This window comes from Calidris pugnax, unplaced genomic scaffold (genome assembly GCF_001431845.1).
Source record: "Calidris pugnax isolate Ruff unplaced genomic scaffold, ASM143184v1 scaffold20, whole genome shotgun sequence".
Classification (NCBI taxonomy): Eukaryota; Metazoa; Chordata; class Aves; order Charadriiformes; family Scolopacidae; genus Calidris; species Calidris pugnax.
In genome coordinates this window covers 2600048-2626321 of record NW_015094510.1, presented here as the reverse complement: position 1 = coordinate 2626321, position 26274 = coordinate 2600048, and the positions used below count along the sequence as shown (strand labels likewise).

Sequence of the window (26274 nt, the reverse complement as noted above, 5' to 3'; positions counted from 1 at the left end):
CATTTTGATCCCCCCCCCTTATATCCAGTTTCCTTTGTTCCATTTGGTATCTGTTCCTTCTTTTGCTTTTGCTCTACACAGCAAGTTGAATCTGGCTCTGTCTTTATGATCCAAATTTAGAGGATCAATTAACCAAATCACTGGACTATGACAACCATTACTACTATAACTTGGCAGAAGAAATCATATTTATCCACAGATTATGTGCAATTTCTCCCAAATTGCTTAGCAGTCTTTGACCTTTGGGTGAACATTTGCAAAGCTTCCAAGTACTCTGAATGCCTATATTTTTTTTTATTTCTACCTTGATTCCTTTTAAGAGCTTGAATTTCAGCAAGTCTTTATTTTCTCTCCCTTTGAAAATGAAGCTTTTTACAGAAGCCGCTTCTGCTTGAAATGGTCTTAGAAACATCGTCACTGATCAGGGTAAGCTCCTGCTCAGCAAAGGCACACTAATAAATTCTTCAGTATCATGTGGATGAGATAGACAGCAGCAACTGAAGAGTAAGTTTCACAGAACCCTTGAGCTAGAACATTTTATTTTATGAAAGTCATCGAAAATGTCTGAAGTTTGGCCAACAAAACTGGAAGTACCTGTAATCAGCAGTCACGCTTGAAAATCTTGGCCTCAGGCTTTGTTTATTGCACAGTCTTGTGTCAAATAACATGTAAGCAAATAACAAATTAAGCAATTTTCAAGAATTTATAGCACCTTCAACAAATAAGAGGTTTATCTTTCAGGTGAAAATCCAACCATAAATCTCTTTCCATAGAAAAAAAAAATATTTCTCAGTTCATTCTGTCAGTTCCTCAAGGATTTTCCTAAAACTTTAGGTGTCTAGCTTCTGACTCTGCGGTTCTTCAGATCTGACCATAACCTACTACTATTATAGGCAAGATATGTTTAGGGCGACCTCTTCTTGATTCTGACCTGAGCTTTGAAGAACTTATTTTTACTGTAACAAGGAGTACCAGCATCTGACTCGCTATTGGCCCGTCCAACCTCAGCCCTGTTAAATCCCAGCTACTGTGAACAGACAAAGCAATGACGTATTAATGGAGATAGGGTAGAACTCATGTGATGGCAGGCTCCTTCCTGCTGAAAAAAACTATTTCCTGGGTTGTTGAAAAACACCCGGGTAGATTGCTAGTCTGTTACTGTCAGTTTTGGGAGCAAGCTGCTCTGAGAGATTCATAGAATCAGAATTACAGAATGGTTTGGGTTGGAAGGGACCTTAAAGATCATCTAGTTCCAATCCCCCTGCCATGGGCAGGGGCACCTCCTACTAGACCAGGTTGCTCAAAGCCCCATCCAGCCTGGCCTTGATTACGTCTTCCCTGCTTTAACTGTGCCAGAGCTTAAAGCAGGGGCGCTGGCTATGGCATAGCTGGGATGCTTACTAACGGAGATATGCAGTGCATTTTAATGCAGATGGAGGGAGATTGTGATTGCCCTATATCCAGGTAGCCAAAATCCTAATCAACTAGCCAGCAACAACAACCTGCTGGAACCCAGGAAGCCTGTCAGCTTCACACTTGCAGTCCCCAGGCCATGCCAGGATAATGAAAAGGGCTGTTCCAAGAAAGCTAATGTCTTCTGCTTTCCCAAACAAGCTTGCTCCCTAATGAAAGCAGAAGCATTCATGAGGGTATGGTTTGGAAAGGAAGGGAAGAGGTGGCAAGGCCAGGCAAGGCAGGGGAATAAGGGAGAATACTCAAAATCCATCGTACATCTCTGACTTTTGAATTTTCTGTAAGCAAAAATATCTTACTTCTTGATTGGTTCTTAAATAAACACCTTTACCTTAAGAAAAAAAAAAAAGGCTTTTTTTTTTTTCCCCTCAAAATACCACTTAAAGATATGGTAAGCCAGACCTATTCCTTTCTCCAAATGCCCGTTTAAATACTTGCTGTTTGTTAAAAAATATGTTAGGATAACAAAGTTTCCAAACATGTTTTATCAAGTGAAGGAGATTTGAGACAAAACCAACTGGATTATGCCTGCATTTTTGTAGTTAGGGGAATAATACATTTTGTTCCATCAATGTGTCCACTTTACATTATTCAGCACAAAGCATTGTGAAATAAGAATCATGGGAATATCACAATATAAAGGAAAAAGGTACAAATAACAGCTTCATAAACTGAGAAATGTACATAAATAAATCATGTAGATGGGGGCAGTTTGCTTAGCTGGCAAGAAAAAAAAATATGGAAAATCTGCTTGTTAAACAATAACCACAGAGTGTGCTTTTATGATGTTTTTCACCACAGTAATTCATATTAGAGATAGAAGCAGTTGCATGTTAAATAAAATCATTCAGCATTGTTCTCCTCACATTACAAAGAGCTGACTTATGTTGTTTTTAGATGCCTCCCATTAGAAAGTAAATATTCCTCTGATGTTATACATTTCAGAAAAATTTAATAAAGATGAACTGTAAATAAAGTCGCAGGGAGATTTCAGACAGTTTTATTAGCAGATTGTTGAAAAGAAAAGAAAATTAAATACAATAACAGTAAACGTGGTTCTCACATTGAAACCAGGCTCAAATAACTAGGCTACCATAGAAAAATTTCCAATTCTTGCATTATGATGTAAAAACAGATTTTTGTACAGATTTTGTACAACAAAATTCGTAATAACCTTTTTTCATTTTTAGAAAACTTTAAATATATAGATAAAAATAGACAATTTTCATAGGTCCTACATGAAGATGAGTATGTTCTGTTCCAAGGGCTTGCATAGAGCGCAAATGTGGTTATAATATAGAACAACTAGACATTAATATCTTTAAGATTACAAAAGCATATAAACAATAACATGAGCACAACTTTTCTTCATAATCTATGCAAAAAAAAAATCCAAATCAAAAACAAAATACCAACCCAAAACCTGTATAACTAAAGAGGGGCAAAAAATTCAACTTACGGTAACATCTTATGGTCTGTAATATTTACACTGGTTTTAGCAAGATTCTTTCTAAACATCCAGCTTATAAATTGGTTCCCCCTTAATCCTTAACATTTCCATTTATGTACCAAGCCAAACACTGAGGCATTCCCAAAGGTCTTGAAAGTATATACTGTAAAACTACTAAACCTACTTACAGGTGACTCTATGCAAGGAGCAGAGCAATGGTAGATGCTACTACATATTTCAGTTGTAGGCTTTTAATTCTCTTTCAGATATGAATGATTCAAAAGCTTGCCACAAGTCCATCTAACTTTACAGCTGTTAACCCTTTAAAGACTGCATATGAAAAAACTGGAGTACAGAATCCCATACGTGTTCAAGCAACTACGAAAATTATGAAAGAATCATGGTTAGAAATAATACCACTACAAAGTATTAGGTAACAATATTTAATGAAAAATATTGCTCAATATTTCTTTAAAAAAAAATACCGTGATGTGAACTTGTATATACAACTTTCTATTGTTAAAAAAGGATTGTGGTGGAGTAAATATGAACCGCACAAAATAAATGTGTACCAGTATTGCAAGGAAGACCTACAAACTATAGAAGCTCAGTGCTAGAGTTTACAAAACATTAGATTTTTTTTTTGACAAAATAATATTAATATCCAATCAGAACTATTTTTAAAGAAATATTTGCTTTAAGTTAGGCATCTTAGACATTTAAGGTTTTGATATGTTTCCATGTAATAAATAATATTTTATATGCATAAAACATTAGATGAAGAAAGCATAATCACAAAACTTACAGTAATAGCACTGATTCACAAAATCAGTCTTTAAAGGGGTAACCCAAAAGTACGCAAAGCAAAGAACATAATTTTTAGTAATGTAATAAGCACTGTGTTGCAGCTTACTTCCAGTTATCAGCACAAAGGTGAAAACACATATTGTAGCTTTCATAAAGACAGTGAAAGTAACACATAACCACCCATCCCTAAGACAAGGTGGGAGGGACAATAGACTTCAACTGTATCACTCAGTTCTACGTGGAATTGGACTGATACATCAAGTGTTTGTTAGGTTTTCTTTTTTTAGCAACATTGACGTAATATGACATTAACATATAAAAATATTTCTGGCATTTTGACTTGCTGCTCAGCCACAGTCCATTCTTAAAAGTGCACTAATCAGGGCACTAACCAGGGCTCAATATACAAATAAAAGTGGCTGATACAGAATTCTGACTTGTTACCAGATGCTTAAGATCTCATTCAGTAATACTGTGACTCCAGGACAAATATTTACATGCCTGCATGCGTTAAAACTAGAAAGGTGTCTTTCTGACCAACAGGGTGACAAAACAATATTATCTAAAATTTTCATTTCCTAAACTCTAGATTTCTACTGCATACATAATACCTTCCTTGTGTGATTTGTGTTATATACTGTACAAGTGACCAACAGTTTGATAAGAAGCAAAGTCTTTTATTTCATAAACCCCTGCCAGTTTACAATGAGAAATTATTACTCTTTTTATTGTATTTTTTTATTTTAGGAAAAGCGACTTTGTGAACAGTAAAACAGTTTGTTTACATTCAGCATTTCTTTTCACTTACACAAAATTCCATCTCACTTAATGTAGTCTAACATACATGTGTTGGTCTCTTGGAAAGCATGTGGAAAAAATGTCTTTAGAAGAAAACCCACGATCATAGTTTGAAAACTGAATGTATCAATTATTTTTTTTCTTTTACCATTTTTTTTTTCCTTTTTTTTTTTTTTTTAATAAGAATCCTTTTATGCCCTCTACAAGTTCACTTCTGAGCTGTCTTGCTGGTTTCAGTATGATATTAACAGTCTGTAAGTGTACTTGGACACCGCTGGAAGGATCATTTGATGTGCTCAAATATAGAATCATCAGAGGAGGACAGAGTCTGCATTCCTTGAAAAAGGGAATACTCAGCCTTGTTCTGACCCGCCTGTAATTTTGGATACAATAGTCCGGCGCAGAGACGCAGATTTTCACTGTAAGAAGAGTGCTACTGTACATTTACAAACATTCTCTAGGTCTCCAGGTTGAGCCACAGGAGATAACCAAAGGAGGACACTCTTGCAGAATTCTTTACATTTTTGAAGAACATTGATAAATGAAGTTGAGGAAGTTGGCTTCAAAACGCTTTGTTTCCACGGAACTCCTTATGAGCCAATGTCTTACTGCAAAGTTCTTTACCGTAGCACAGGTATCTTCAGCAGGAAAAATTTAATACATGACAGTAGTTTTCAAATAAAGTCTTCCATCTAAAATACAAAAAAGAAGCATTTGCTTTATATATTTACATCTGCAACGAATTGAAAACAGGAAAAAAACCACAAAATTTAAAACCTCAGTAGAAGTAGTCCTCCCATAAATCTGTAAAATGCTACCTAAGGTACCTTATGTTTAAAAACAAAAACAACAAAAACATGATAAATCTTGAACTTCACCATTGCAATTTCATTTGACAGTGGTCAAAATAACTCCATTAAAAATTACACGCACTTTGCAAGTTGTGAATACTGTAACATCTTCTAAAGCTTTAATATATGCTGCACTCATATCAGTGCTAGGGCACTAGGAATGTAGGTGGAGCCTCTGTGCATGTGTTTTTACTGATATGCAAACTTAACTGAATAGTGCTGAAGAGCAATTATTTCCTTCATGGTTGCAGAACAAAAATCTTCTTGCATGCAATCATTAGTACTCCCATCACTAAAGGCATAGCTCATACTTTCTGATTTAGCTATGTTGTTAAATATACCATGTAATGTAACCATTGTGCACATTTGTAGCTATTTATATAGAACCCAGTATAGGATATTTAATCGGTATCAGTGAAGTATAGCCTCCTTCTCCCATAAATGAGATTAACTGAACAATTACTATGTTAAAGATGTAAGCACGTCTCTCTCAACATTTTTTCCACCCAAGTGAGGAGCATATATTTAAGTGAGATATGTGTGATGGAGAGGGAACGTGAGAAACAATAAGCTCACCTATCCAGTAACTGTTGATTTAGAAAAACTTGAAGAGAACATTCTGCCATAACGTATTTTCACCTAATTTACAAATATAAACTAATTTTTTCTTTACTAGGGACATGAACATCTTATACGCATCTGTTCTCACAGCAATCAAAGATTTTTATTTTTTTAAACAGGAAACAGACAGGAAAAGTGGCACATTCTTATTTTTTCTGTCCTGTAGGATAGAAAGCATTGCTCCCTTGTGAGTAAAGCACATTATGAAGCATATTAATCCTCCACAGTGCATAATTACAAAACATTACTTATATTGTAGAATATAATGCATCTGAAAGCACAAGCACTATCTCAGCTCTTGAAGTTTGCATGAAACCCTTCTTTTGGTCTAAGTGAAATCAGCAAATATTTATAAGATTTCAGAGGATTTTGTTTCTGCTTTGGTTTTCTTAGTCTAATCTTTTTATTCCAAATCAGTCTGTAAAATCCTTATTAGATACACAAGAAAACAATTGTGTGAGATAAACCTATATAAATGAATACCGAAATTTTCAAAATGCTTGACTAAGACTGAAATGCGTGGCGTCACTTCTGCAAGCTTACTGTGACTGTTGAGAAAAATAAGAGTTTAACTTGAAAGCAGACACATGTATCACATGCAACTGTAAAAATTCATTCCTTCTGCACACCCCTTTCCAATTTTTATTGTCTATTTTCTGTCAGAACTGCTGGGACAAAGAAGAGATGGTAGAATCGCTCACTGTCTCGCAGTGATTCTTATCTGGTGTCCCTCTGGCTTTCTTTTTCCATCACTAGTTTTCTTTTGCAAGCCTCTGGTTTGTATCCTCTACCGCTACTTTCTCCCCTATCTTTACATTTTCCTGCTTCTCTCCCCTACTTTTTTACATTCCTCGCTTTTTTTGGCAGAGTAGATGATAACTTTCCCACCGCTCAGAGTGCTTCCACTCAGAAGCCTTTCCACATTCTCTTGGCTCTTTACAGTCTTTGTGCACTGAAGAGAGATAAAGAAGAAATTGAGAAAGGCTTTAAAGACTTCTTATTCTTCTTTGATGCATGAAAAGCAACCGAAATGCTTATGGGAATTCAGGAGAGAAAGAAGGAACCTCTGAAATGGAGCTTGGCGAAACTGAAGACCTGGTAAACCATCTCAAAAGAAAACCTTCATCAAGTACAGGATAGCCAGAGCTACTACTGGCTATGGCTGCATATAATTCTCCCAAACATATTGAATAAACACAACAGACATTTACAGCACTAAAGCTGTCCAGTTACCTCTGTAGGAGAATTACTCTGCATATATACCAGCACTTTGGCTATCCTGAATGCGTACTTGCTAATGAGTGCTGTGCATAAACATCAAGATAACCCACAGCCAGTAACTTGTATTTTATTTTACTATGTTAGGTCTCCATATACCTTTTAAAATAAAATATTTATTAAAACATATTCTCAATTAAAAATACAGCTGTAGGAAGCGGAATCTTTGTAGCAGTCAACAAAAGATGAACAATTTGCAGAGAACAGCAGTACATTTTCAAAAGTCAGCTCTATTTTAGACTGCTTAAGGACCCAACCTGGCAGTGAAGTCAATAGGAGGTTTTCACTTTTAATGGAAGACACTATCAGATCCTTTATTCTTTATCCACAGACAATGAACAGTAATAGAAATGGGCAGCTTTACAAAGCACCTTCCTTATGAAGTAAGAGGACATTTGTTTATATAACTTAAAAACATTTATGATAGATAGATACAATAAGCATAAATATTCCTGTTTCTCAAATAACCATATAATGGAAGTGCAATTAAATCACCTGTACTGAAAATGGACTTAAAACGCCATATAGAAACTCAGCAGCTGATCTAATATCATTGCTAGGCTTACTATAAAACAGATATATTCTCTATTAACATGTTTGACTAATTCCCCTAACATATGGGAAAACGCAGGAACCTTTAGACACATCACCTTTAAAATACATCCTGCCATGTTATGATATAGATAAAACAATTTCATGATTAAGCAGTACTTAGTAAGAATTCAAAAGTTGTTAAGAATTGTAGAAAATTTCCCTTATTTTCTCAAGGTCAGTCATGAAAGAATGAGGTTTAAAATGAATACCCTTATATTTAGAACCTACAGTGCCAGCATGGAAAAAAATCACAATGTCTGTGGAAATGCCCATGAGTTTGGAAGAAGATGGAGAAAGTATTTGGGCTTTATACATTTTTTCCAGCATGCTCCTGTGTGTAGCTGAGAAGTTCATGTAGCCGCTCATGTAGAATGTTCACCAGGCAAATAGCACTGCACTTAAGAAATACAAAGAATTCAAACCGTGCAAGGAAAAACAGGGGTATCTTACAACTCTGCAGAGGAATGATAACCTTGCACCACAATGTGGCGACCAAATACAATACCTATATCTGATTGCTGTCCCTCTTCCTTTTTCAGACTCCCATTCTTTTGACACTTTTGACACTGTCTCCCATAACACCCTCATTGGGAAACTGAGGCAGTATGGGCTGGATGAGGGAACAGTGAGGTGGATTGAGAACTGTCTGTGCGACAGGACTCAAAGGGTAATGATTAATGGAGCAGGTTCAAGTTGGAAGCCTGTAACCAGTGGAGTCCCCCAGGGGTCAATACTTGGACCCGTGCTGTTTAATATATTCATCAGTGACCTGGACGAGGGGACAGAGTGTATCCTCAGCAAGTTTGCTGATGATACCAAACTGGGAGGGGTGGCTGACACCCCGGAGGGCTGTGCTGCCATCCAGCGAGACTTGGACAGGCTGGAGGGCTGGGCAAAGAAGAACCTCATGAGGTTCAACAGGGAAAAGTGTAGGGTCCTGCACCTGGGGAAGAAAAATGTCAGGTACCAGTATAGGTTAGGGGTGGACCCGCTAGAGGCAACTACTGAAGAGAAAGATCTAGGGGTCCTGGTGGACAGTAAAATGACAATGAGTAAACAGTGTGCTCTTGCGGCCAGGAAGGCCAATGGTATCTTGGGTTGTATAGGGAAGAGTGTAGCCAGCAGGTCAAGGGAAGTCATTCTCCCCCTCTACTCTGCACTGGTGAGGCCACAACTGGAGTACTGTGTCCAGTTCTGGGCTCCCCAGTTCAAGAGGGACAGGGAACTACTAGAAAGAGTCCAGCGAAGGGCTACAAAGATGATTCAGGGATTGGAGCATCTCCCTTATGAGGAGAGACTGAGAGAGCTGGGACTCTTTAGTCTGGAGAAGAGAAGGCTGAGGGGAGACCTTATCAACGCCTACAAGTATCTCAAGGGAGGGTTGAAGGAGGAGGGAGCCAGACTCTTTTCAGTGGTTCCCAGTGAGAGGACGAGGGGCAACGGGCACAAGTTGGAACATAAGAGGTTCCACTCAAATATGAGGAAAAACTTCTTCACGGTGAGGGTGACAGAGCCCTGGAACAGGCTGCCCAGGGAGGTTGTGGAGTCCCCTTCTTTGGAGATTTTCAAAACCCGCCTGGATGCAGTCCTGAGTAACATGCTCTAGCTCTAGGCAATCCTGCTTCAGCAGGGGAGTTGGACTAGATGACCTCTATGGTCCCTTCCAACTCTAGAAATTCAGTGAAATTCAGTGAAATTCCCTTCTCCCTAACCATTTCTCTCTCAATTCTCATTGTTCAGAGGTTCTTCCGAAAAAAGCCACCTGAAGCACTTTGCCTCTAGGTGTAGCCAGTGTTCCTATCTGACTACTAGTGGAGCATTCACTGATAGGCTCTCATGATCTCAAGGTTAAAATCACAAGCAAAACCTATAAACCACGAGAGTACCAGCAATCAGCAAATCAAGTAAGCTCATCCTTTGTAACTCAATACGAAAATGTGACGACTCCTAAATCCCAAATCATGAGCCTGACTCTGCTTCCTGCCTCCTGATCAACTTTTATTTAAGTTCTATATGCATGTTGCTTAATTTTCTGTTGTTAACAAATGCAGAATTTGCCTATTGGCATAAAACTAATTTTATATAAAACAAATATGGAATATCCCATTCACACAAAAATAGATACATGCACACAAACATATACTGCACACGCACACACAATGGTCTCTAAGATTGTTTACAACATTGGAGTATATTTTTAGCCTAGTGACCATTTTTGATCTGTGCTAAAGTTTCCCAAATTTACATACTGTTATATATAATATAAATACATAAAACTTCCTTTCACTCTTAGGAAGTCAAGCAAAAACATAAACTGGAAAAATACTGCTAAATTTCTAAACAGAACTGTGCATGATTAGCAAATTGTCATCTGTTTTAATTGCTCTTTTGCAAATGGCAGTGTTCAGCAAGAACAAACAAGCTCATGCTGGTAACTCAAACTGAAAACGCCACTATTCCTAAATCTCATTTGTTTTTGTCTGTGGACTGATATGACAGAAATTCTAGCCAGAGTGAGGGAGTATTTTTTTTAGATCAACCCTTTTTAATTAAGACTCATCTTGAGGTTTTTGAATGAACATGCCCGAATAGTTAAAAGGTCATAAATGTTATAAAAAACAAACAAATGGAACTGACGTAAAAGTTTGCAATGCTGAAACAAATCATATGCTTTGAAATGCATTCCCACAGAGATGTCAGCTGGGGAGGGATTCACACTAGCTGTTCTGTGGGCAGCTGGTAGTAAGTATCTCTATGGGCCCAACATTTTCTGAGATAAAAACATAAACCCACTCAAATATTATTCCTATTAATATGCATCCTTGTAAAGCGATAAAAATCTACAATGAAATTTTAAGTTTGGTTTTTGGTTGCCCACTAAATAAATCACCCATTAGATGGTAATATGTATATTTCTGCCACTCAATGCAAGTCAAACTGGGGTTGTTCACCATCCAAACATACCATATTTTAGTTTGTATTCTGAGAGCTGCCTTAAAAAGAAACATAACAAAAGTGATGACCATGACTATCATAAGAGCATACTGCTCTTATGTTTATGTCTTCTGTTTATGAAAATCTGTAAATCAGTATCAAAGGTGTGGTGTCACACCTGAATTCAGTCGATTGCTATCACAGAAAAACCAACCGAGAAAACTCTCCTTAGTAATCGGTTAGCCCCAAATTTAGTCACTAGAGTTCCCAACTACAATTAATATAAATTTGTCAAATATGCTCAGGCCAGTGATATAAGCTGATCTTCATTCAAAATGGGTCTTAAAATATTTGAATGGTGGATATATTCCTCTCTTTCTGCTTTCAAAGTAAAGAACACCTACTTTAGGTTGATTTCTCTCTTGTTAATAAGAAGAACACAACTGAACAAGTGAGGACAGGAACTTTATTCCCAGCTCTGACTCTTAAATGACCTGTTATTTCACTTTTCGTTTTTTCTGTTTTCTTTTTTAACCTTTCTCTCTTTCTTCCTCGTTTCTTTTGAGGTAACAGAAATTCTGGGCACTGATGGTTCTCAGTCTGTTTTCTTGTCCTTAGCATGGTACAGCAGTGGCAGCTGAGATCTCTAAGGACTACGTTAGCACAAATAACAACAAAAAAACCACAAACCAACCCATGTGCACATACTTATTTAATTTAAACTACAGGTTCTTGGCTCCTAAAAATCCATTTGAAGTCGATCTCCAGGGCCGGTGACTGAGCTGACCTTTAGTTTAGAGTCCTCTTTTAAAATCATGCTGCAGCAAAAAATCCCCAGAACTAGCCCATGTGTTCACTACAGACAGCAGACTTCATACTGAAATTCAGTATATACATACTGTCGCCACACCCAACAACCATTAAAAACTGCCAACTTCCCTTATAGCAAGCTGAGGCAATTCTGAAGCATTTCTGACTCCCTGTACAAAAAAATATGAGACCAGTACTGTTTAGTATCTTCATCAGTGACACACACAGTGAGACCAAGTGCACCCTCAGCAAGTTTGCAGATGACACTGGTTGGTGCAGTTGATGTGCATGAGGGATGGGATGCCATCCAGAGGGACCTGGACAAGTTCAAAAAGTGGGCCCATATGAACCTCATGAGGTTCAACAAGGCCAAGTGCAGGGTCCTGCACCTGGGCCGGGGTAAACCCTGGTATCAATACAGGGTGAGGGATGAGAAGGACTGGGGGAACTGCTGGATGAAAACCTGGACATGGGCCAGCAATGTGTGTTTGCAGCCCAGAAAGCCAACCATATACTGGGCTGCATCAAAAGAAGCGTGGCCAGCAGGTTGAGGGAGGTGATTCTGCCCCTCTACTCTGCTCTGGTGAGACCCCATCGGGAGCATAGCGTCCAGCTCTGGAGTCCTCAGCACAGGAAGTACCTAGACCTGTTGGAACAGGTCCAGCAGAGGGCCACAGAAATGATCAAAGGGCTGGAGCACCTCTCCTATGAGGACAAGCTGAGAGAGCTGGGGTTGTTCAGGGTGGAGAAAAGAAGGATGCAGGGAGACCTTATAGCAGCCTTCCAGTACTTAAAGGTGGCCTATAGAAACGATGGAGACAACATTTTTAGCAGGGTCTGTTGAGATAGGACAAGGGTTAATGGCTTTAAACTAAAATAGGGAAGATTTAAACTACATATAAGGAAGAAATTTTTTACTATGAGGGTGCTGACATGTTGGAACAGTGAGGTGGTAGATGCCCCATTGCAGGAAACATTCAAGGTCAGGGTGGACTTGGCTCTGAGCAACCTGCTCTAGTTGAAGATGTCCCAGCTGATTGCAGGCAGTATTGGACTAGATGACCCCTTTAAAGGCTCCTTCCAACCCAAACCATTCTATGATTCTAGGAAAAGATGGTGTGGCAAGTAAATGAAATAACTTTTAAGTTAGTATAACACATATTTTCTAACTTCAGAATCATTACAGCTCTTTTCCTCAACATTTTATAAACTGGAATATTAGAGTGCAAAATATTATGATTCACCCTCAGTCCAACGGGTTAAAAGAAATAAAACATTTGTGACATTAAATAGGGGTACTTTTATCTAAATAAAAGAAAAGCTGCTCATTTGTGCTAAAGACCATAATAAATTGTGTTTCCTGTTAGGAAGTAGCTTTATTGAAAATGGCAGCTATTTTCTCAGAAGTTATTTCCAGGCACCTGTAATCTAATGAGGTTTGTCCCTTTCAAAGAACAGTTGTACGTGCATGCCCGAATGCACACAACCTCTTCAGCCCAGAGCTGATAAAAGCATCTGCAAGCCATAGCTCAAGCACATTTAAATTATATAACTGGTTGGTTTATTTGTTTTAATAAGATGGGGCAAATGTGAATCACAGTGTACTTCTAACCTTTCATTCAACCTGATGTTTTAATCATTTGGAGGAAGAGAAACAAAACAAAAGAAAGGGATGGCAAACAAATGGTAATGATTCATGTGATATTTGATAAGACAGCAACGGGAAGTCAAAATAAAAGCAAGCATATTGTGACAGATGGAAGGGATCGTAGTCAAATTGTAACCCTTCTTCGAAAAACTTAAAGGAAGCAGCTAATTAAGGATTAAATCTATTTTTGTATACTCTTCATATATATTATTCAAAATCAAGACAAAAGAGGATTTATTTTCCACCAAAGCAGGAAGATACAAATGGGAGTCTAGCTTTCTAATCATGGGAAAACCATGAGGTTGATTCTTTTTCAGAGTTTGCAGAGTGCAACTGAGAACAAAAAACCCTGCCTTTGTAAAATGTAGACAAGAAATCAACTGAACGTAACTTTCCGTAATTTTCCTTACAAATGGAAGACAACATGTTGTGAGGGGAAAGACTCCTCCCGGTTTATGAGGTTAATCAGAACACTGAAGCTTTACAACTCGACACTGAAAAGGAAGGACAGAGGGATCTATACCGTCCTGACATTGTTAAAGATAGCCAAAGTAGATCATGTATTGGGGAACACAGACGGATCCACTGTCCTCTTCCCAAGCAGAATTAGAGCAAAGTACAGGAGATGTAGGAAAGCAGGCTCAACTGTTGAGGCTTTGAAATTTGAGCAATTTGTTCTTTAAAAATAGTGCTTATCCAGTTTTTATGCAAAGATGGGTGATTTCACACTGCATGTTCAATAAACTCATGCAAATATGAAGTATGTAAACATATTTGGCCAAACACTATCCTAGTTTGCCCTTTGTATAACACCAATAAATTAGTTTCAAATTTGCATATTGTTATTAATCATACACCTTTCATTTCTCTACTTAACATTCATGTACAAATATATTTGTGTTAATACCCAGTGCAAATAAAGGATACTGAGATGTTCATGTCTTTCTTTTTAAAACAGTAATTTATACTTTGGGGATTTTAATTCTACGTCTGAGTTTCCAGGCATAAAACTAAAACATGTATATATAAAAAAGAGTGGCTAAACACCAGTTTTACAGTTATTTTAACCATTGAACTGACAGGATCTTCTTTCAGTAATTTTACCATGTGTTTTAATCATGAATATATGTTTTCATTATATCACTGAATACCGTGGGAGCAAGCTAAAGGTCAGCAATCTGGTCTTTAGTAAAATAACAAAGCGAAGGACTACCTGAATATGTCACCTTCTATTATTTAAAGATCATATAGAACAGACAGAGCTTGCCATTTTGAGAACTGAAAAGATTGAACTGGCAAGGTGAGAAATTCTTTGAAAGAAATAGATTAAAAAAAGCACAGTCTTTCACTGTCGCCTTACGAACTTAGCAACCCTTTTTCTATTTGTATAAACAGAACAAAAACATATCCAAAAAAAGACAACAGGACTGATTACTTACAAGCACTGAACCTGAGTCACTAAGGCATTGTATTGTGTCTCTTCAGTTGGTAAAAAAATAAAACAATTAAAAAACCCCAACAGAGAAAAAACAAAACAAAACACCTTCAACTGAAGAATCATGTGGAAAAGTTATTAAAGGATGAAGTCACAGCTAAACCAATCAGCTTGTGATCTTCCAGAGCTCATTGTGTTCAGTGCTGTTTGTAACACAGTGTGGATAATTCTTGTGCTGAACAATCTGTCCTGCATTAAACAGTTTTAAATTCTGCAAAACCGTGTGCTTTATTTGCTATCGTATTTTCAAAAACATAAACAACTTTTTTTTACTATCTTTTTAGCAAGCTAATCAACAAGCAACCTTGGATCTGATAGTATTGAGAAGAGTAGAGATCTAAGTATTGAAATGTGGTTTCTGCCTGACACTTTCTTGTTTATCTTGTAAAGTCTTGATGAAAAAAGAAATTACTATTCATCTTTTCAGTCTGATTGCTCTTCTTTCCACTTTTCTTCTCAATTTTACCTCTTTTTTTAGTGCTTTGCTCAAATGACCACTTTTTATGCTAAACAGAGTCACCGAAGTAATCTTAAATACAAAATATCAATCATAAAATTAATCTTCAGACAGACTTAAAAAAAATATTTTTTTTTCTCTTTGGAGAGGAAAAAATGATCATAAAATGAAATCTGAATAAAATACAACCGAACAGTGTTTGTTGGAGCTTTCAGCAGTTTTTGCTTGTGAGTTGAGATCAAATTACAGAAAATATCTATGCAAAATCATATACACATTAGTAGTTCTCAGAAACTACCCTCCATACGCACATATACAGAAAAGAAATACACACACAGACCCTTTTGATCCCTGAACTAGAAGCCAATAGCATTAGCATGATACATGTGTTTACAATTACAGATCACATAATAGAGTGTGGATTAATAAAGATCTTTTATAAAACTCTGGAAAAGGTAACATGGATCATGATTCTTCTACTAGGAATCGTTTTGGCCACGGTTAGCACTAGCAATCTATTGTTTCCATCCCCAAATAGTGTGATGTTTATCTCCTTCAGCATATACAAACCGTTTACGATGAAGAGCTTTTCTAAAATATTATCTTTCCTAGAGCGTTAGCCCAGGCTACTTTTTAAAACACAAGAAAAGACTTATCTAAGATGTACTCTCATGCAGAGCATCGCTTCTGATTCCCAGAATCACAAACCTACCTTGCTCTTCTCTACAAGCTACTTTTTTTCTAAACAAGTAACTTTCATTTGATGTAATACCCCAATAACTGAAAGGCAGGCTAGTGTTTTGCCATTTTCAGATTAGACTTAAACCTCACAATTAATACAAGAGTATGGTATGACTTTTCTTTAATCCCAGTTGCTGAGATGTCATTTCAAATGCTGCAGAGGTTACTGGAAAATAGAGGCCATTTAAAGAAAGCATTTAGCTTTACTACTTACATTACCCTGCACACATCAATTCTGGGTTGCGTGGAATACTATTCTAATATCAATATCACATTAACACCACATTTTTCTTTAATACCCAACCACCCTTGTTCTCATCTGTGTGCTAAAACAGAGTAACAGCCCAATGCAAAACATGAAGAAACAGTCACATGCGGAACAGGAAGGAATGAGGCTGTAAAAGAGATAGATGGCACAGTGGCAAGCTTATGGAAAATCTATTAAGGATGCATGGGATGTCAAAACATATGCACTATAAGCTTGCTGCTTTGGGGTATTTTGTATGAAAGCAAGCTTATGGAAGACAATGGCACCAAGCAGTCAGCTCCAGAACAAGAGTCAAGGTGACAGAAACCAAACCAGAAGTCATGCCCTAAGAAATGAGCAACGAACTGAAGTCACACATAATCCATACTACCACACAGAGATATGAATACACCTTAATGAACTTCCCGGGGCTTAGCATGAGCGACACAAGTGAAAAACGGAAAAAAAACAGCTCATGTTAAATCTGAGGAAGACTTCAAGCTGAAAGACGTATATGGGGTTTAATCCAGTAGTTACCTATTAAGTAGTACTTAAGCAAAATGTTTTTGTTCTTATAAAGAATGAAAAATACTAGCATTTTAAACTACAAGGGAACTTTGTTTCTGTGACAAGTGCTAATGCTGATCCAGGTAGATTGTTTTTCCATTCATAATTCAGTTAGTTTCCCTAACTGACTGTAAACTTCCATCTTGGGCATATCTTCATAGATATATTTAAGTACTGTGGTGACAAGCCAACCTTTCCCATTCCCTCTCAGTGGTAACATAATTTCAGATAGGTACTTCAAAATTATTATTCTACCCTCCCAGGAAAAACTCAATTAGCCTTAGGGCCAGGTGGTTTGAATTTGGCACCACTCTGTGCCTTTGCCAATAGACATTCCTCAGAAAAAACAGCATGTCATGACAGACTGTGTCCTGGATGCACCCCTCTACAGAAATCCCAGACCATATGGAAGCAGCATGCTTTCCCAGAGAGAACTTAGCACCATGGTCCATCAACAAAAAGTAAGCAGGAGAAAAGAGAATGGCTAAATTAAACCACAGAGCAGTCTTATCCAGTGACTCTGAGATCCAGTGACTACCTTGGAGCCAGAAGAAATGAATTGTGCGAAATATCTGAAGTGTAAAATTTTCTTGCTTGGAAGCGTGATTACGTCAAGAGAGAGGAAATGAAAAATGTTACTTCATGGTTGTTTTTTCTCTTTTTCTTTTTTGTTTTCCTAGCTTTCCACTTGCAGTGTTTATTCTCAGTAGCAACATATTAATGGCACTCTTGTACAAATTATACAAGTCACTTGCAGAACTTCTCTTGGAACAGTGCTTAGGATGTTAGTTAACCATGCTCAAGGTGAATTTAAACTGGAATAATTTCAGAACAGGCTTCTAGTATAACACAAGAAATAGAGTCCACAACATGAAAAAAAAAAAATTATATGCTTATCACAGAAAAGCAACTGATTATTCCTTGTATATGCCTTAAATAGTACAAAAGATACATAACAGCTCTGTTTTCTATTGCAGGAACTCAATTCTGGTGTAGCCTTTGAAGATGAGAGATGTATTTTAATAGTCTTTAAGGTGCTATTTGTGATACAATGTAGATTTTAAAGCCTATCTAGACCTGTTCCTAATGCTATGCCATTTTAGTAGGAAGAGAGACAAGAACTGCATATATGCTGAATATATTTACTGTGTATCTGGCCTGGTAAAATAGACTTAGCTATAAAGTTAATTTTAGCTGGAAGATCTAAGAGACTCACAGGTTTTGCAAGAATACAAAAAACCTACAGGGAAACCTTAGCTGTTAATTCCTAAAACTACACTTTTTTGTGGACTGAATGTTTAAGATCAAGCACTGGAACTATTGCCCATTTGGAACTGGAATAGAACTGATTTTTGCAAGTTTCAATAGTATTTTATCATTTCAGTATTTTAGCACTGGGAACCAGATTGCTTAGGATGGCATAGTTACTGCTGCAATAGTAACTGTGATTGTCATAACAAATTTGATGATAAGGTTGAAAATGGAACTGATCCTGCAGTCAATTACACCACTTTTATGATGCTTCCAGTATTTCCAGTGAAGCCAAGGAGTCTGATCCAACCACAATATTTTTATGTTCAATTCATCAATGTGCAAACATACCATGCTCTCTTCAATGGCTATGAGTGTATATCTTTGAGTCAGAGTGTAAAGCTAAAAATGAGAGCAAATTATTGCTGCTTTTTATTTTATGTTTGTATTCAATATAGCTTGATTACTTGAAAGGACTTGTAGCCAGCATATTGCAGTAAGAAACAATATCATGAAAAATACATGTCTTTTAATGCAAGGGTTGCACCGACAGTTTGTCACAGGGAAAATCTGCAGAATCAACTAAGAGTCCAAATAAACAAGTCAAAACTTGAATTATCTAATACAGCATTGTATATTTTTAACAATCTCTATTCTAATTTCATGCACATAAACCAGCACTGTGAATTTTTTGGTCCTGACTTCATAACACTTTGTTTCCAAGGCCAGCTGTAGCACTCTGTGATCCATCCTTTCTAACGCCCGTGACAAAACACACTATTATGCTATTGCTGCTTTTCCTAAGCTATTAGGGGCTGCATCACTTTAAAAAAATAAAGCTGACAAGAATATAATAGAAAAAATGTTCCTTTTACCATTACTGATACACACTTTGTGTTTCTCAACTAGGAAAAACAAAATGACATCACATTATCATTATATATGCTGCTGTCTCCCAGGATGTCCTTCAGGTGTTATGGAACCTTACAATGACCAAAATACTTCCTGTGAAGGGTTGAAAAGCTAAAGATTTCTTTTTAAAGCTAGCAGTCTATTCTATAGAATAGATTTTCCTCTTTACAAGCCAGCTGGCAGTTCCCTGGAAGAATACTTATTATAGATATATGCTGACAGCGAATTTTAGCTATAGATGTAACGTGATGCTGGCTAAGTACTCCTTCCAAATGTGTTAATTTTAGTTCCACTTCCTTTATACTTACTTCTCTTAGTTGATGTATTTCTTTTTCTTTTTTTTTCTTTCATAGGAACTTGAGATACTAAAAGAGATGGGTCAAGTTCCAAATCAAATTCATGGGAAAGCTGAATGCTTGAATTATACAAAGACTAAATTCTTTTCTGTTATCATTCTTAATTATATCAATATAAAAATAGCCATTGCTAGAAAAGGTTATTTTTAGAATTAAAATAGATTTGGCATAGTAATAGGTTGTTTTTCTGGTTTACAATGAAGCATTTATACAAATATTACAGACATATTAAGAATTTGTTTATCTTAAAATAAAATACTGTAAATATTTCCTATTTCTGAAGGACTTAAAAATGTTTGGGCTTTTTTTTTTTTCATCATATTGGCAAAGAGAGAAAGGGCAAACCCCAAAACATTTGGCCACTTTAAAATTAAAGCATCAGACCCTCAGATAGTTTAAATTAATATAGCCTTATTAATGGCAAGGGTATCTTTTTTTTATTTTTCTTTTTTTTTTTTTAAACTGACTTAAGAGTAATAGAGCAATTGAGCTACAGTGATACTTTATTAAGGTTGTTACCTTCTCAACTCTTAACACTGTACAAAGGGCTGCCTGGCTGATACAATCTCACCATACAATTTTATTTACATTTTAAATTTAACTTCTTGTTTGCCTCTCGAATATATTAAGTGAATGTTGAACTCTCATTCTTTTGAACAGGACTTCTGACCCCACAGTTTAGGATTATATAACAGAGACTGTCACCTATTACACCAAAATGCTGCCACTCAGTATTATACCACTTATTATCTAACACAAAATAATTGAAGTAAGTCAGTCTATTAAATTCTTCTCATATGAAAATCCAGGCAGGCTGCCTTTACACAAAATTATGGTTATCAAGTATTTTCTTGCTAAATCCCATAAAATAATTTTCCACCTATTTCCCTGTTCTAGATTTGAAACTAACTGTAATTAGTTGATAATAGTTGTAAATTTCTGTATCTTGCATCGACTCTCTTTGTCACTTTTTAATGCCTGGGATTCTGATCAGTCACCAAAGACAACATAAAAGCAGAAGTTAATAATGTAACTGAACTTCTATTGTGCCTTTCATCCAAGATCCAGAATACTTTACAAACATTAATTAAGTTTCACAACACCCTTGTGAGATACCAAAGCATCGGTGCTGCCATCAAGAAATCAGTAGATAAAGACTGCATAAAGATTTGGTTCTGGCTTAAGGCATTGGTTGAAAATGCACTGAAGCATGCAAAATGAGCTATTCGTTTACCATAGAATTCAATAGCAAAACATCACACCTAAAGCATATAAGCAACCCAAACAAGTGCTATCATTTTAATTGTGAGATTGATATTATCCTCTTAATACTTGGTTTGCTGCAAAATGTGAAATTAACAAAGACAGTGACTTCTCAGCATATAATTCTTGTGACTGTGCAACATCGTACATTTATCCCTTGCAATTAGACTATCTTGGAGTAAAATTACACCCCCAGCTATAAAACTGATTTATGGTATAGAAAAAAAATAATATCCATAAACAAGAACAAAAAACCAACAATGAAAAATATTACTTTCTCACCTTCAGAAACTGAGTTCAGCACTTTTGGAATGTGACTGAGTTTACTAAATTTGTCTGTTGAGGTCTACACCAGGGTAGTCTCCTTATGCTCCTTTCATAAACAAAGGAGAAATATAGGTACCTACTTTATGAAGTAATGAACTGTATTGTAGACTTTTCTTTCCACTCCCTTCAGAGAGGGTGGAGGGTGTAGATGTCTATATTGTAGACTTCTATGCTTCATCCGGCTAATTCCAGCCGGTGTCTTGTTTGCAAGCAAAACTACAATGGAGAAACATTTGCTAGCTCTCCATTGAAAATTAGTAATGATACAGTTACAATAATATAGTATAACAATATTAGTAATGCGATACCATTTTCCCTTCTAGATTTCTGTGATACTTCATCTACCTCTTTTTCTGCCTCTCTACTTGTGTCCACTTTTGTACTTATTTCAGAGATTTTGGAATGCTTCTTCAGACTTGTTTCATGCCTTGCACCTCACATGGTAGCATTCAATTCAAATAAATGTCGCAAAGCTTCAGGACTCATCCAGAATTCAAGTTATCCTTTCTACATTTGAGGGTCATGCTTTATGCAACTTTCAGAATTGTACAATATAAAACACTACAGAATTTTACCAAGCAGAAAAGGAATTGTCAGGCATGGATATTTTTCGAGAAATGATGCACAGTTACTCATTGCCAACATCAGTAGTTACAAGAAGTGACTGAAATGCAGCTGCTTGTAGTGTGTTTACTGTCACAAGTCATGTTGGAATTGTGAGGCAAGCAAAAAGGATAATACACAACAAATGAGATTCATCACAGTAACTTCAGGCACCTGCACTGTAGATAGCTGCATCTGAGCCATTTTTGTAGACTCCCTTTATAATCAATGAAGAAGCTTGGAAGGTATTATTCATTTTCTTCAAAGGCAGAGATGTGTCTATTACTCTTTATTGACTTTAATAGGAGTCCAGCCAAATAGCTCAGATAAAGACATCTACCCCACAAATGTGTGAAGTGAAACATATCCCTCCCACTGATATTGTTTGAGTATTTTATGGATAATTACATTGCCTCAGCAGCTATTCCACAAGTTCCACACCTTCATAATACACAGCGATATCTATACTGCCATTATGGTATCAGCAAAGTTCCACTATATATTATCAGTTGAAAAAATTATAGGATAATGTAGTGAAGAATATATGACTGTACACAATCTCGATAGCTTAAATCTGTTTCTTTTATACAAAGAGTGCTGTATCTTAAAGCACTCTTAAACAGCTCCTACTTTTCTGGCTCTGCAGGGCTGGCTTTCTAAAGCATTGAATGTCTAAAATGAATTCAAACACATTAATGTGTTTATAAACTCCTCGTGCAAGGATTTAAGCATATGCAAGCGTATTGAAAATGAGTACAAATCCCATCACGCTGTTTCATTGTGCAAATATAGTTTCTTTATATTCTAAATCCCCAATCATTTCACTATTTCAAGTATACTTTCATTATTCCAATAATATTGTACTTATCCTTGAAAAAAATGAAACTCCATTTCACAAATCTTACTATGTACAGTGTTAACATTCTGTATAGAAGCTATTTTATTTTAACCATACTTTGCTATTCTTTCTCCAAAGGCACTATTTTCCAACAATATTAAGTAGCTGATACATTACCTTGGGATTCTAGGTGGTCCCCTTTTTAAGTAATAGCCTTCACCTTTGTCCCCAAAAAACTAATCATCGTCCTCTTACACCTATTCTTTTTACAGAAATAGCTTTCCACAAAGTACTTCATTTCTTGTCATCTCCTCACACTTCCATACTCAAATTTTACACCAAACTTTAATATTGATTTTTTTTTCTTTCCTTGCAATGCATATTCTCATTCTGTACGTCTAGCTATTTTGGGTATTGTCTCAAAGTTGCTGATCACCGCAACCTGTCATTTAACTAGGTCCTCTGCCACTACAGTCCTTTGTAACTGTTACTGTCATCAGTCTTACTCCAGGTTCAATCATTAAATGTCAGGCAGTAACTCACAAACTGTTTTTCCCTCAGCTGTTAGTCTAGGAGAGTATAAACTAGCCCCATATACTGTGCAAACTCCTGCAGTATTTTAAATTTTAACCTGTGATGTTAGGCTCTTCTTCTAAACATAGTATGCATTCTGTAAAAGCTGTTATGTATCACAGGTTGACAATAATAAAAAATACAATAATGTTTACCTTCTCATCCCTATTTGCAAAATTAAAAAAAAATAATCATCAATTAGAATGAAATTGAAGTAATTTAAAACCCCTTGAAAACTTTTGGGAGAGGGTTTCTCAAATTTTAAATGTTGCTGTAGTCAAAATGACACAGAATGTTCAATAATGTGTTTGTTTTTCAGATACTGTAGGTCTGAAGCGATTTTTTTGTATACTTCAATTATAAAAACATTTAAAACATACAAACTTGTGCAATTTTTATTTTAATGAAGATGAGAAGTTCATTAACGAAGATAAATATTTCATTAGATGTTAAATAAAACAAAGAGATTTTTTGGCTTCTCTCAGCACAAAATTCCTTTGAAAGATTAATTAATACATGCAAATTATGCAAATTAGACCCATGCAAATATTTTATGAAGACAATTAAGGGAACCATTAATTACTGCTTTTTTTGCTTCAGTGAGATTCATTCATTTAATTTTAATTTCACTTTAACTGTTTTGATGTATAATCTTGCAGCTAAGAACTTTATCTTTCCTAGTGGGTCACTTAAACTTATAAATTTCATCAAGTGAGCAGCAACAGAAATCTGTAAAGATATTCTCTGGGCTATGTTTAGTATCAAGAGAAATTTTTGACACAATGCACTCCTAGAAACTGCAAAACTGGAAGGGAATGTGAGCTCATTCTTGGACAAGGTTCAACTGCTGGAAAAGCAATTAATTTGCTTTGGCTGTGCTAATATAGGGGAATTAGAAAGTGTGACACAAGACAAATAGAAATAATTAGTTCTCCAAAATGATGTTCTCATTAATATGGTTTGAACAGTAGAAATAAAAAACATTATTGTGGCATGTCTGCATTCTGTCCCTAGCCACAGGAGGTAGAAAAATGCAAGATACAGCATTTTTTCACCTTTGTAGTTTGTATGGTGCTGGCATTTATTTTTATTTTTTACTGTAGGTTTTAAGAAAAGCAAATTGTGGACCTGATCCTGTAATCTAATACCTACTGCACTTGCATAAAGCATGAGGGATCCCTAGGTTTCTAGATTGTTTTCTTCCCATGAAAATATGAAGCTATAAATACAAGTGACTGGGCTTTTCATAACAATACACTCAAGTTCCTAAATTGAACTTTGATTTCAATATTGTTCATTTAAATCATATTTTATGATATGCAATATACAAGGTATATGTTTATTCTGTAGTTTAAGCTGCTATAGCAAAAGACTGCTCTATCAAGAGTTTATGATATCCTCTCCAAGTCTGATAACGTGAAAGAAGTTTTCTTTTTCCATAACATGAATACACATGCACATATTTGATGAAGTACATAGAGGTAGATTTTCAGTTGCTCTCATTCTTAACACTTACACCAGCACAAAGCAGATTTTCTACAAGTAGTAAAGATCACTAGCTGAAACTCTTAACAAAAAACAGGTTACTAAGAACATTTGCTGACCTACATTCAATATTTCTGAGCTTGTTGCAGAATTAAAGGTATTGTAATATTATGTGGCTCCTTCAAAATATTAAACTCTTTTTTTCTCCCTGTAAGTGACATGCCTTCCAGCTGTTTACCAAGTTCCAACTGAAGGCACCTCCCTTCAAAAGTTTTGCTGTGTACATACATTTTGTCTGGAATCATATATTAGAGTACAATGATTTGTTTTAATATATTTCTTCTTTCTGTTAGGTCGCAAATCTACAGCACCTGACAGAAATTGAGATTTTCCATTTTAATAAAACAAGGGAAGAGCAAATGAGGCTACACCCAGCTTGATATTTTTTTGGTAGATGATTACTACCATTAAGAAAATTCTCAAGTGCAATTAGCACAGAGGTTTAGCAAAAATGTCCAAGAAAATTTCTAGAACTCACATTGTAATAATTCTGTATAAACAGAATCCTGTCTTCAGGGAAATTGTTGATAAAAGAAAATGTAATGAAGGACTTTAGCTTGAAGGACTGTAGCTTGAAGTTAAAAACTATGGAACTTCCATACTCTTTTAATAGCCATTTATTCTTTAACAACATGGATATAATACTTTCATGTTCTTAATTTGGTAAGCATGTGTCAGTTAAACACGTGGTAAAAAGACCACAATACTTGCATAGTACTGGAAAGTACCTTCTTCTTTGACCAACCATTCTGTTGCTAGTCAACTTTTTTTTTTTTTGCAAATTTTTTTAATTGTTGCATTATATTAATTGTCTATAATGACTCCTATCTAGACAAATCTTAGAACTAGCACCCCATACCCTACCTCCTCAAATTTTCTAGACTAGCCTTTTATCAAAGGTTTTTGGTATTCAAATACTGTTCTGCCTTTGCTAGGATCTTCTTATTCTCCATCCACATAGCTAATTTCTTTTTCAGTTTGATCTTTTTGGCTTCTCCCTCAACTTTCTGTTTTTGTTTCTCAGGGCTACGGTCTTCCTCCCATTGTCTCTCTCTCCATGCCTCATATCCGAGTAGTCTAACCCAAAACCAGAAACTCAGCTGCCATATCCATATTGACAATTGACGTAGCCCTTTGTACCCCAAGTCTATTCCCTTTTTTCCAAACTAAAACCTCAGCCTGCTTTTTTGTTTCTCTGTCTGAATGTTTAGCTGCTGTGACAATCTTGGGTTGGGAAAGCAGAGCTGTTTGTTAATCGTTCATCTCTTCAGATTCCTCTTTCTCTTCCCCACTACTACTACTCTTAGTCACTATGAACCACTCTTTCCATCTTGTCTGTCAGTGAAGTTCAAAAGCAAGGTATCCTGTTTGTTTGTTACTTTTGACTCTTCATTACAACATAGTGTCTAAATTTCTTTTCATAAAAATTCTCCACCCCTCACCTTCTTACCTCTCTGTCTAGCTGTAAATTCATATGCAAATTCTCCTCCTATCTTACCTATGAAAGCTTACTTCTGTCTAAGTTGTATAAACAAATTCATATGGCAAAAATATTTTCCTGGTCTTCTTTGAATTGTCACTCCTTTTTCATTCCTTCACTGGCTCTTCCCTTTTTACTGGAAACTCAGTACTTGAAAGGTTTTGCCTTACCCTTCACCTTGTGCATTACTCCTTATCAAAATGCTTCAAATTGGAGTGATGCTTCCATATAAGCGCCCTCGTAGGTTTTTTCCCTATTAAGTTAAGACCCTCATGTAACGTTCACCAGACTAACTCACTACAATCCTTCAGGCTTGAAATGTGGATTTGTAAGTGAGTGTCATAGCAAGATCCGA

At 36.2% G+C, this 26274-nt stretch overlaps 1 protein-coding gene across 1 annotated transcript in view; it reads right to left on the bottom strand.

Annotated features, from left to right (window-relative positions):
• Positions 1-607: 607 nt before the first annotated feature.
• The window catches only part of DACH1 (dachshund family transcription factor 1), a 248232-nt gene continuing 222565 nt past the window's right edge, over positions 608-26274 (bottom strand). The window contains exon 12 of the mRNA XM_014965723.1: positions 608-5220. Within this exon, the coding sequence (XP_014821209.1) occupies positions 5183-5220 (38 nt within the window). The 3' untranslated portion in view covers positions 608-5182. The remainder of the gene's footprint in view (positions 5221-26274) is intronic.